At 38.3% G+C, this 14,292-nt stretch overlaps 1 protein-coding gene across 1 annotated transcript in view; it reads left to right on the top strand.

Moving 5' to 3' along the window:
* Positions 1–14,292, top strand: part of LOC131439588 (protein O-mannosyl-transferase TMTC1-like) — a 667,156-nt gene that overhangs the window by 588,874 nt on the left and 63,990 nt on the right. Inside the window, exons 7-8 of the mRNA XM_058610786.1 lie at positions 13,252–13,373; positions 14,054–14,218. Coding sequence (XP_058466769.1) covers positions 13,252–13,373; positions 14,054–14,218 — 287 coding nt within the window. The remainder of the gene's footprint in view (positions 1–13,251; positions 13,374–14,053; positions 14,219–14,292) is intronic.

The following is a 14,292-nucleotide window of genomic DNA, read 5'->3' as shown; positions in this document are numbered from 1 at the left end:
ATTGTACGAGAGCAGAAATAGTGCGACTGAAAATGAGTGGAATGCAACTTCGTAAATGGATTTGATTATGTCAAGGAGAAGCTACTTCGTAGACGAATGATATTTGCTACTTGGACTGAAATGATGAACAATTTTGATTGCAGAAACAATGTTTGGAGTTTTCGATGCTATTTTTCCTGGCATACAAATTGTGTTCCACGAAGTGTTTCATTAAGTATTGTGAATATTGGCTTGTAACGTTAATTTTTTCAACCATTTTGAAAACGAGGCTTCCTTCTTTATACATAAATTGACTACCGACACGAAGAAGATTTAATCTTACAACTTGTTAGTTGAAGTGGGAAGCCGATGGGTCCGATAAATTTTTCATTAGCATTTCCAATGCTATACCTTTCAAGGATTTTTTGGACGAGATTTTGTGTAAATTTTTCTCCAAACGACCTCCAAACTTCGTCGATGACTTCAAATTGCAAGTTCGGTCATTTATTTGAGTCCAAACGTCTTCAATTGGCCCAAACACGTTTCGAATTATATCAACCCAGAGTACTTCGAAATATCAAATTATTTATGCTTGATTGGCTATGGACAGTTTCGTCCAATGTACTCGAACCATTCCGTTTGCCTCCTATTATTAAATTACATTGATGGAACCGAGATTTAGGAACTCATCGACATGTTTTACCTATTGGAATGATTCACTCTCTTGCTCATAAACTGTCAAACTGATTTTAGTTGCCTTTTACTTGGATCAGTTGGGACTTTTAAGAGCAGGAAAAACAGCTTCAAAGTGCGAAGTGTACATGTTTTGGGAAAAATGTTGAGATCGAATCAAAACCAATTGTCAGATGATTCATTTTTACGGAACATGAAGTATAATACTTCTCACTGTACGAGAAAAATACCATTCTACTTCACTGATCACGAGCAATCATGAGGGTCGTTCGATTATTCTGACTTAATAGTATTCAAAATAATTTCCATCCCAAGATATTTTTTAAGCTGTGAGAAGTTCACCGGGACTGCTACAGGTACAGAAATGAGAGAAACAAGTACAGGAAGTACTAGCATAATTGTAGAAAGTGTAGAAAAATGTACAGAATATGCAGATGGTACAGATATAAGTACATAAATGACAGGACCAAATACAGAAAATACTGGAGCAGAAATAGAAGTACAAAATAAAGTGCATAAGTACAGAAAAATGTTGTCGAGGGAACAATTTTGAATGGCAAATTAGAAGAAGATAAAGTTGTCATTCCACGCATTCCGATGATGCCCACTGCTATGCCATTTCAATTTGAACGTCATTTTCTCATCCGTTTAACTTTTCTGTTGACGGCAATAATCGTTAGAAGTTTGTAGCGTGGGCAATCGTTGTGAGTATGTAGCGTGAATTTGGAGTTTTTTTCAGATGGTAAATTGTACGCTACCTGCTTGCGTTTCGGCAAACCATCGGTTTTATATAATTTGTCCTTTTGTCCGCGATAGAAAAAGGTTGGGGCAACTATCATAGAGCTTTATAATGATATTTTTCTTCCAAAATCATAAAAAATTGTTAAGTATCTTTGATTTTCTACATCTAATCTAATATTATTGCGCTACGAAGTGTGCAGGGGTCCGCTAGTATCCTATAAACGGGAGCCTCTGAGAAAAATTTCACTATGAGCTAATTTATTATTTTTGTATCAATCAATCGTTTTCCTGTACTAGTACACCCTTAAAAAAATCCCTGTGATTTTTCATCTTATTAGATGCACATAAATGGAGCATCGCAGTTCACGCAAATTCACGTGGAAGAACATTTAATATTGTGTCTAAGACTCCATGACATGAAATTCATTGAAATAAAAAAAGAATACTGAATGCAACCACCGCGACTTGAACCGAGAATCATTGGATCGCAAGTACGTCTGTTAATTGACTGAGCCACAGAAGCATGCATCTGCTTGGCTGGTAAACGGTGCATTTAACTTTATACAGTAGAACCTGCTAGCAGAACGCAAGTTATAGTCGAAACCAGTAAAATTCAAGCTCATCTAACATTAAGTCATTACAAATAAAATTTTTCGTCATTTGACAAATTAGGTCTTTATGAATTACATCGTATGAGGGATGAAGTCACCTGTAAAATTCAAATTATTTTAGAGTGTACATTTACGAGGTTTTTCTACTAAGTATACGATTCACGTAACTCTTCTTATGAATCGAATCCAGAATAACGTCATCTTTTTTACGAAGTAAATTGCTAATAACGTAAACTTTGAATTTTCGATTCAATTTCCAAGATACCGTTTTCCGATTTATACATATTTTTTAAACCTTTTACAATATGGGTATTTTCGAAACGGGCTTGGTAAGTATAGCGGCTTCTAGTTTATGGATATTCCTCTAGAATCCCTACTAAGTGAGTATTTTTTGAAAAGGAAGTGATGATTAGATGCAGGAAGGCGACATTTTTTATCGTTCCAAGATCCTAGATCATGATGATCTCCAGTTTATCGATATTTCTCAAAACCCTTTCCCATGTGCTTATTTTTGGAACGGATTAGAAGAGTAGATCCCAGAAATTTCATTGAAATCAAATCCATTACAAAAATATCCATCTGAGTGGTATACTGTTTTATGAAGTATATCCAGAATAATGTAAATATTTTTTGCGAAGTAAATTACAACTTCTTTTACGAAGTGAATTCCAATCAACGTAAACATATTTACGTTCTAACTCACTTCACGGACATTCGTTTTGTTAGAAAAGGGAGGTTTGTGGGTTTAGAGAACTGTAAATTTTCAAATGATTTCAATTTTTTCTAGCTGTAATTTTTTAGAGTTGAGGACTTGAAATCGAAATCGAAAAAAAATGTTGGATACCAAAAGTCTTAGAATTGCATGAAACGTCGAGATTTAGTGTCATCTCGATTTTTTTTAAGTCGATTTCCTGGGAAAGTAGATTTTGCAAAAAAAAAAAATTGTTGAGATGAAACTAGTTCTTGACGTTTCATGCAACTATAAGACGTTTTTCATAAAAAAAAAACATCTTCGATTTCAGGAATATCATGTACTCTCCCCTATGATGATTTTTCATGATCGAAAATTTTTAAACCTCAACCACCGGGTAGCATCTCTTACAGATATCCGATTTAGCTAAAATTTTGCATGTGGACTTTTTTCGAGATGCCTAAACTTTTTAACACTAGCGCTTAATGGAACTAAAGGTGATCCCAAAATCTTGGTACCCTTATATATATTAGAGTGATAAAAACAACGCGTTTTGGCGGTTACGTCACTTATACCATCATATCTCCGAAACCAGATATCACAGTCATTTAATCTTCGAACTTGATCAATGGCCAATACCAGCTTTCACACGAGCCTAAGCTTGTTCAAATCGGTTTAGCCATCTCTGAGAAAATTGCGCGTTAAAAAAATTTGTTAAAAGGTGCACATACATACACACACAGGGATTTTCTGATCTCGTCGAGCTGAGTAGATTGGTATATAACACTATGGGTCTCCAAGGCTACGTTCGATAATCGGTTTTTTCAACAATTCTAATACCTTGCTATAGAGTAAGGCAAAACTTTAACTACTATTTCCAATTCATCCGCTGATTATAAAGAACCATTGCTTTTTTACTGCATCACTTTAGGTGGCGACATAACATTTTTAACACTTAACCCAGTAGTTTCGGAACCGGAAGTCAGATCCAGATGAAATTCAGGAATTTTATATGGAACCATAGAACTTTTTACTTGAACTTAAACTCGTGAAAAGCGGTCAAACCATCTCTGAGAAAAATTATTTTACCAATTTGGCGAATTTGGATACAATTTGCGTTCCTTCAGGAATCGGAATTTGCGAACCAGGATAGCCGGAGTTGAATTGATAGGCCGTCAACTGATAATGACTAACGAGCCGTGTTTAGAATTTTTATACGTTTCTCACTTTGCCGCTTTAAGAGAAGATATAAAAGTTTTAACACTGTAATTCCGGTACCGAAAGTAGAAACCCGGATAAAATTCTAAAGTTTTGTATGGGACTATGAGACCTAAGGTAGTGAAAAACGATCACGCTTTATCTGCGGGTAGTGAGTAAGTAATCAGAAATACAAATTTTGACACTAGCCACCCTGTAATTCCGGAATCGGTAAAGTCGTTTCCGAGAAAAATGGGTACACATTTTCCCCTTAATTTTCACAATTTAACCCTGTAACTCCTGAACCGGAAGTCGTGACTGAACTCTGGTAGTTTGGGCGACTCTGGGTCAGCTCTCGGGCTACTCTGATCAATAAACGAAAACGGTATTAGTTTCTGTCAAATCAGAAGTGACATCAAGGTTACCAATGTCGAAATAACCGCACGGAGAACCCGCAGATCACAAAATTACAATATTACAATTATTGTTTCACGCCCTGGTTGTTTCAACTAAAATGTTGTTGATTTAACTAACATATCTGTTGATTTTGACATAACCATTCAGGTAACCGAAATTGTTGTATTCAAATGCTGTCACTTGGCGGAGAACGAAGACAACAAAAGGCAGAACAAAAAACCTCTTCATTTCACCAGAAGCGTTTCATATTGAACATTTTCAATGGTAGATGAACTTCATTTATGTTAGTTACGTAGTGGTCGTTTTATGTAAGTGAAAGTATGCAGAAGAATATAACAGTTAATTGTAAAACAAGTTTTCCATGTGTTAAATAGATATTCCTACAGTATAAATGTTTTAATTTCATCTTAGAGTAATGTATTCTAGGACAGTTCATGTCAATATTATTAAAACCGCTTAACGCTTAAAAATTTGCTGCTAATGTGAAGTGGTACTATTTGTATTTGCTTGAAAGTGTATCTGTAGCATTAGGTTTACCAGCAAGCCATTCTACAAAAGAAGGAAAAAATTCCTAATTCCCTGTGACCATTCTTCTGGTTAGTTCCCTTTTGAGAATTGTAATCTTTTGGTTCATTTCCATATCCTTTGCGAGTTTAGTGATAAAGATATAAGCAGTTAATTAGGTAAAATTTCGTTTTTCAAACAGTGAACTATTAGCTGCCCCCGAAGAGGCTAACAGTAGAAAATATTTATTGCAATTGGCGTGATGGCGCTCACCACACGATTATGATGAGGCTCATCTGTACCCTACGTTGTGTTTAAATTGTACGGAAATATGAAGTCCGGGACGGCTTCCAACTTAAGCCTGGGACGGCTTTCGTACAGATTGGGACACTGCGTACACTTCGAATACATTAAGCCATGGCACGGCTTTCGCACGGATGGGGACACCGCGGAATAGTTCGGATGTGTTGTTATAAACTGGTACGCGTTTATTCTTGATTAACTGACTAATATATTTTACCGAACTAGGACAACACTTGGACGACATCGAATTACGACTAGGACAATCACGACGAATATAACGTAAACTTAATGTTCTATCGAAGTACTTTAGTACTGTAGTACCGTAATACCACAGTACCGTGTCTGATCTGATCTGCACTGCCCTTATATAGCCTGCGTACATTATTATATGAACAAAGTTTGTCTCTGCCGGAAAGCATATTACGTGGAATATGCCGGAAAGCCTATATCGCAGACGAATGTAATCGCAAACTCTCTCAACTACTATTAAAACTGCTCGAATAATAACGTTGATCGATTTCTACTTCATGTACAGTGAAGCTCACTTAACTTGTCTTCTGACACATGCAATTGTGCATCAACATACCGCCCGCCTTGAAAGACTACGCTTTCAACAAACTTTATCTGATATCAATGAACTGACCTATCTTAGCATGACACAATTGAGACTCATTACTGCTGTGTGTGCGATTTCTGAACTGCCTACTGTTATCACTTTTCAAAATTACTGTACGAGTTCTATTTGCCTAACTAGCCTGTTCATTACAAGTTCTCTGTATTTGCTATTCACAATAATTTTAGTATGTTGCTTGATGGTACTCGATGATCCTTTGGCGAACCATGGGCGTCGAGGACGGGAGACTTGAATTCGACTCCGTCAACTGCTATGCAGCCGGCGTCGATAAGACAAGACCCGAGCGACTCCGCTGGTTCCACCACTGCGATGAGCCGCGATGATTGCTAAGACCGTAGCAATGTTGTTTACTGGTATAAACTTCCTCGAACAGTGTGTTGTTCCATGGAAACAGACTGTTGCTGCAGGACAGGTGAGCTGATGATCTCGTTGACAATTGATATAGCGATCCGCTTTGATTGATGAAGTCCATTAGGTGAATTCTCTCCGTTAACCTACTCCGTAGTCCTGCTTCACCCTTGGTGGTGATGACTTATGATCTGCGGTAACGTTGCCTGTATGGGAAGATGGATCAGTTTCTGCTGCTTTCAATTTAGATTGTGTACTTAACTTGGAATAGTGTTGGGATGGTAGTTCTGATCACCTCGATCAAAAACTGAACCATCCCTGCTTGCTTCGTTGCTGGAACCTCGAAACCACTTCTGGCATGTGGTTGTCAACCGCTGATTTTGTTGGCATTGTACCTCATACTGATGGGAGAGTGCATCGGTGGCATCGATGACGATGTTGTAGACTGAACTGCTTCTCTGACGTGATGGTGATTATATGCTGCATTTCATGTTGGTGACGACAAGCTGTGTGATGTTGACTGGTGCTTTGATACGACAACGAAAACGTTTCTGGAACCGATCGATTCCTCCGAGCTTTAGCAAAGACCTTGTGGTGATTCTTCCTCCTGAGTAAGGACCGGATACATAATCGGCGGAGAAGTGGACGCTGACAGCAAATTTTACTCGAACTGCTGGTATCTCAATTCAGCGTTGGTGCACCGCGTAAACAATAGGTTACGATGACATAGCAAAGCCTATTGCTCCGTGTTGAACTTGACTTTATGAATAGGACCAGTGCACAGGAGAATGACGTGGATAATTAACAAGGCTCAGTTTGTAAAGAATTCAGTTAGTACAGAAGAGTGGAACAAGTGATTTTATGTATTTCAGTGTCAAATTGTTGAAAATAAAGAAAACAAAGGAAATAACGACTTCATGTCGTCCAAATGATAACGCTGATCAAATAACTGAACTGCTGCAACCGACGTGACTTATTTTCGACGTATAATTCCTTGGTGCAGCTTGGTGTGATGTGCCCCGGCACATTCCAAACATCTTGGTACCTTAGTGCACTCGATGGAAGAGTGCCTGGCATCAAAGCAATTTGGGCACAGCTTTGCCCTCTCCACGTACTTCAAACGGTCTGTTGATAACAACTCACGAAACTGCGGGCAATGGTACAAAAAATGCCTTTCTGCACATAGATGACATACCGGCTGATGAATCCTTTTTTGCTGTGCTTGATCCACTTTTAAATCTGGTGTACCTTCTACCTGTTTCATTGAGAACTGCTTTTCTGATAACTGTTGTTTTGCAGCTGACTCCTGTTTTACTGTTGACGGCTGTTTTACTGTTGACTGCTGTTTTACTGTTGACGGTTGTTTTACTGTTGACTGCTGTTTTACTGTTGACGGTTGTTCTGCTGTCTGCTGCTCTGCTGTTGAATGCTGGTTTGTTGACGGTTGTTTTGCTATTGCCCGACTGCGACGTAGGCATAACAAAATCCATGCCCTGGCCTCTTCGATGGGCGCAAGCCGTTCTGTTTGCTTCCATGGGATTGGCTTTTCTGCTGATAAATGCACACCTAGCTGCTGACGTTGCTCCGTTAGATGATCATATGTGGCTTGTAAGAATGATACTTCTCTATCGTCCAAAAGGCCATCGGAACCCAGTGACAGGATATACTCCGCTAACCTTACGACCATGTTGAGGTGATTTTGATTGGTGACCGACATGTTGAAAATGATTTCACTCACGAAATTAATGTGAAATTTTGCTGGACGACTAAAAACACGTGTTGATGCGAATGATGTGTGCCTTCAACTGACAGCTCGTTTTTCGCTCCGTACATGCCGAAGACTTACCCGGCGGAGATGGATTCTGCTCATATGAGCATGACGTTTGATGAAAGGTGTGCACCTTTTAGTTTTAGTAAAATACGATTCATGACACACGAATATTTTGATTAAAGTTCAAAAATATACTATCTCTCTTGCTCACGAGATTTGTCTCAATAACGGTAATCACAGGGGAATTATAATGTCGCCATTGCAGTTCCACTTGACCACATTTTTCATTTTTCGACACACGATGCTTATATTTTACTGCACATATTCGACCCAATTTTAAGTACTATTGAATTATCGTTTTATCGGCACTGATTAATTTCGCCTCAATTTTTACCAACACTAATTGATACCAAGTTGTACAAAGGAACTCAAATCGGCATGTGCCTTTTACTAGCTGATTATAGCGACAATGAAGGTCGTTCTGTTCGGGATATGGCGGTTTCAATTTTGCAATTGTACTTTTTCACAGGGTAACTATGAGCTGTTTTGTTCTGAGCGACGCAATTTAGGAATGACGGTGAGAAACGATCGTATGGGGAACGAACTGCCTTTTCACATTTCAACCGTCGTAACAAATACATTTCTGATCACTGGTAACTGGTTCGTCTCGCGAGGAGAATCCTGGTCACGGCACCAAATTTATGATGGCGCTCACCACACGATTATGATGAGGCTCATCTGTACCCTACGTTGTGTTTAAATTGTACGGAAATATGAAGTCCGGGACGGCTTCCAACTTAAGCCTGGGACGGCTTTCGTACAGATTGGGACACGGCGTACACTTCGAATACATTAAGCCATGGCACGGCTTTCGCACGGATGGGGACACCGCGGAATAGTTCGGATGTGTTGTTATAAACTGGTACGCGTTTATTCTTGATTAACTGACTAATATATTTTACCGAACTAGGACAACACTTGGACGACATCGAATTACGACTAGGACAATCACGACGAATATAACGTAAACTTAATGTTCTATCGAAGTACTTTAGTACTGTAGTACCGTAATACCACAGTACCGTGATACCGTAATAGGTATCGTAATACCGTAATAGGTATCGTAATACCGTAAAGAACAGTATCGTATCTGATCTGATCTGCACTGCCCTTATATAGTCTGCGTACATTATTATATGAACAAAGTTTGTCTCTACCGGAAAGCATATTACGTAGAATATGCCGGAAAGCCTATATCGCAGACGAATGTAATCTCAAACTCTCTCAACTACTATTAAAACTGCTCGAATAATAACGTTGATCGATTTCTACTTCATGTACAGTGAAGCTCACTTAACTTGTCTTCTGACACATGCAATTGTGCATCAACATGATGAGGAGAATCCTGGTCACGGCACCAAATTTATGATGGCGCTCACCACACGATTATGATGAGGCTCATCTGTACCCTACGTTGTGTTTAAATTGTACGGAAATATGAAGTCCGGGACGGCTTCCAACTTAAGCCTGGGACGGCTTTCGTACAGATTGGGACACTGCGTACACTTCGAATGCATTAAGCCATGGCACGGCTTTCGCACGGATGGGGACACCGCGGAATAGTTCGGATGTGTTGTTATAAACTGGTACGCGTTTATTCTTGATTAACTGACTAATATATTTTACCGAACTAGGACAACACTTGGACGACATCGAATTACGACTAGGACAATCACGACGAATATAACGTAAACTTAATGTTCTATCGAAGTACTTTAGTACTGTAGTACCGTAATACCACAGTACCGTGTCTGATCTGATCTGCACTGCCCTTATATAGCCTGCGTACATTATTATATGAACAAAGTTTGTCTCTGCCGGAAAGCATATTACGTGGAATATGCCGGAAAGCCTATATCGCAGACGAATGTAATCGCAAACTCTCTCAACTACTATTAAAACTGCTCGAATAATAACGTTGATCGATTTCTACTTCATGTACAGTGAAGCTCACTTAACTTGTCTTCTGACACATGCAATTGTGCATCAACATGGCGTTTTAAGTTCAAATAACTGAATAATTGGTTGAAACAACGGAGACATTTTTTTGCTTTCATGCATACAAGTTACTTTGCTGGGATTGTGTCTTTGCTCAATTGCACGAGTGACATCTCATTGAAACGTTTCATTGTTCGCTCAGGGTGTTTGGCATTGCTCAACTGAAACGTTTCATTACTTGTTGGGTGTCGTTGCTAAGCTGCCAGCACGATAAATCAAAAATGACAGATTAGTTAAAACAACAGTCGATAAGTTGTACCAAATTTTAACCAATCAAAATCAGTAAAACAACTAATATTTTAGTTGTTTTGCGATCGCTGGCTTTTCCGTGCGCTAGTTTAAAAAAGTTAGATGGCGGATCCTATATGTATGAGTGTATGCAACAAAAATGTGCACTCGATTTTCTCAGAGGTGGCTGAACCGATGTTCACAAACTTAGATTCAACTGAAAGGTCTCTTAGTCCCTTAGGTTGCTATTGAATTTTTCCCGGATCGAACTTCCGGTTCGGGAGTAACGGGGTAATAATGTGGAAAAAATGAAAATAAGGGCACTAGATTTTGTCAGAGGCCGCTTGATCGATATTCTTCAACTCAGATTCAAATTTAGGACCTTATAGTCCCATAGATTGCTATTGAATTTCTTCTGGATCCTACTTCCGGTTCCGGTGTTATGAGATAAAGTGTTAAAAATTAGCTAAAAGAGTACACTCAATTTTCTCAAAGACCGCTCATCCGATTTTTACAAGCACAGGTTCAAATGAAATGTCTTACAATTCCATATAATCATACTGAATCTTATTCGGATACGACTTCCAGTTCCGGAATTACACGTTGATAACTGTAAAAATTATATTTTCATTAAAATAGCCGTATAATTCTTTAATTAGGTAGATATGATTAGTAGATGACCAAATATGTTGACTTTGGGTATACCGGATCATCATTCCTGGTACCCGGAAGTACCGGAAAAGTACTTGTGTGCTCCAGACCGGAAATGACACAAATTTCTCAGAAACGGCTAAACTGATCTTCGTCAACTCAGATTTAAATGAAAAGTATAATGTTTTCATAAATTAATGTTAAATTTTATCCAGATCCGGTTTCCGGTTCCGAAAACACAGGGTAGTGTGTATAAAATTTCTTCAATTTATAGACTATGCTAGTTGCTGAAGGGAGCGGGTCATTACGCCGAAAGTCATATTGCCGAATGGGTCATTTCGCCGAAAAGGTCATTTATCCGCAAGGGTTATTTCGCCGCAAGGGTCATTTCGCCAAAAGGGTAATTTCGTTTACATTTCATAATGAATTTCTTATTCATTATGAAATGTAAACGAAATTATGACTTTCGGTGTAATGACCCGCTCCCTTCAGCAACTAGCATAGTCTATAGATTGAAGAAATTTGGGTTATTCACCCAAATTATTTATTTGTTTTTATGTATCCTTAACACTCTTATATTTTTTGCAACGAAAAACAGTACATTTGGCGTAAAAATCAAGAAAATACAGTACATCGATTTTGAAAAAACAGTACATTTTACAGTACGCATTTACCACAGAGACGAGACTCGAACCCGTAGCTAGTTCCAATCCGGGTAAATCGTTTTGCCAATTAAATGATACTGCATGGAAAATACTCGAAAAACAGCCTAATTGAACAAAATAACCGAGGATGTTCAGCTGTGCTCGGGCGCCACGGCGTTCATTTGTAGTTATTTCTACAATTCCGCCAGTTGTTTTCAGCCCTCAATTAGTCTGTTTTTTTAGCATGTTTCACATGCAGGGTAGCTTAATTGGCAAAACGATTTACTTTGATAGGAGCAAGCTACGGGTTCGAGTTCCGTCTCTTCGGTAGCTTTTTCGCGGTTTTCATCACGCAGTTGTATTTGCATATCATTATCATTAAATCTGTTTTCCTCGTTAGATACTGATCAAATGTAAAACTAGTTCAATACGGTTGTACGTCTTGACAAGACTAAACAAATCGCTAAATGCAAATAATTATCAAATGATTTATTTCTATAATCTCAATTTTTATTTATTTATTTTCGAAGCTTATATTTTTGATGATGGTTTTTAATTTAGTGTTTATTTTTGTTTTGGTTGAGACATTTTTATTTTTTTAATCATCAAAATTTCACTAAATTGTGAATAATAATGATTAATGAAAAAAATGTTGTTTGCATGCACTTACATTCACATTCGCTACGTGTTGTCGCTGTTCTTTCTGACGTTTTGTACTGCCACAAATCGAAACTCGATGCGTTAATGACTCAAAATTCTGTATTATTTTCTAGTGTGAGAAATACAGTACATTTCAGAGTAAAAATACAGTACATTTGATGATAAAAAACAGTACGCAGTATTAGGGTCGAAAATACAGTACAGATACGAGCATTATGTATCCTGGATAATTGATGTGGTGCAGCCACATAACCGAAGCCAAGATGGCTCGGTGACACTAAGCCGCTGAAGCGACGGCAGCTGAGTTGGCCGCCGACCCGCCGTCGGAAGTGGCGGCCTCTTGCTTACAAACCTGTAACCTCCTCGTTTGCTCGGTTTCTTTACTTCAGTTAGGTCCGAACGAGCAAAACGATGTTGTGAAGCCGTTATGAAGGTTATGAAATAAAATAAAATAAGTAAGAAAAGAAAAAAAATCATTCAATTCTTTCTGGATTATTTCAGAAGTACGATTGTAGTTCAACAAAACGAGAGTAAACATTATCAATTTCTATTTATTTTTATTTAAAATCAATGCCAATCACAACATGAAAACTATTGATACCGAAGAATTCGTAGAAATGATCCCTCCGGTGAAATGGCATTCGACGAAATGACATTTGGTGACATAACCCTTTCGGAGAAACGGCTTTCGGCAAAAAATTTTAAACCGTTATTTAAAGTGAAAATGCAAAAATCGAAGAACTCCTCTATTAAGTTGGGCTAAAACTATTTTAAATTGAAAACGGTTACGCAAATATATGCCCAAACAAATTTTCTTAGAAATATTAATGGAAAAATTGATTAAAACAGATTTTTCAACTAAGCACATCATATGAACAAACAACGGTAGCTTGATGGGTGTCTTCTTGGTTGAATTTTTTTCTCAACGATTAAAGATGCTTTGCTGTAAAAAGCCCTTTACCACATTGGTTTCTGTTCCTGATTCTGCCGTAAGCGAGGCTGCCCTCGGCTTTAACATTCCATTCCGCAGACAGCCAGTTAATGCCAAAAACGTTTTCCTGCACTGCCAATTTTATATCATTTTTACTAATGCTCTCTCGTCTTGTTTCATCTCGCAACAGCATCAACGTCACGTACCGGTCGTATTAGGTTTTCTGTTATTAGTTCTACCGTTCCTGCCGGCCGCAAATTTGGTCGTAACCGTGGGTTTTGTCGTTGCCGAACGGGTTCTCTACATTCCAAGGTAAGTGTGGCGTTGGAATCTACATGGGGTAGAGTAGAGTGAAGTGAATAGGCTGTCGGCGGGGAAGTGAATGTTTCACGCAGCCAGGCATTTGTCCCTTCTTTAATCATTGACATCGAGATATCACAAACTTCATACCTCGTTACGACAGGATATGAAAAGGGATGCTATAAACGTACTGAAAGTGAAAGGACGGAAGAATCACGTATCCCGGTAACCATTTGTGGAACGCGTGTCCAATTGGCGGAAATAAATGGAGAGATTTTGTTTTAATAAATGAAACATTCTATTTTTGTGCTTTGCCCTGAACAGAAATCGACCATTCCACTAACAGTAATTTAATGGAAACGAAATTTATTAGGCCCAGCTTTGTTCGTGCTTTTATCAAATCGTAATTTGAGTAATTTTTTGTTTCTATGCGACGGTTACGTGTTTTTCCGCGAACATTGAAATCAGTGGCAAATTAGGTTCGTTATCGGTTTGCATATGTTTTCTTTTATTTGAAGAGATTTATTCAGTTGCGGTTAAATTGAACCAATTGAATAAATTACCATGGTTCATACTAACGAATAAGATAAGTTTAAACGGTATAATTGAATAAATTAGTTCTGCAAGATGAACTAACATTACTAGTCTTATACAAAATTCGTTCCACTCAACCGTTTTCCTTTTTATTTCAGTATGGGCAGCGTTATTCTGGTCGGTTATGGTGCACAGCAGCTGTGGGAACATCGACCAAACTTTCGAAAGCCAATACTCGCACTGGGCATTATACTGATTGCCTCCTGTTGTTTAAAAACCATTTCAAGGAACCTTGATTGGAGCTCACGAGAAGCCCTGCTGAGGTAAATATGAACCATTGAATTCTCGCATAACGGAGAGGGTTTCCTGACCATCTACCAAAATGGTAATTCGAGTA

The sequence above is a fragment of the Malaya genurostris genome, chromosome 3, assembly GCF_030247185.1.
Source record: "Malaya genurostris strain Urasoe2022 chromosome 3, Malgen_1.1, whole genome shotgun sequence".
Classification (NCBI taxonomy): domain Eukaryota; kingdom Metazoa; phylum Arthropoda; class Insecta; order Diptera; family Culicidae; genus Malaya; species Malaya genurostris.
Note: the sequence above shows the minus strand (reverse complement) of the source record. Positions and strands in the feature narration are given on the sequence as shown.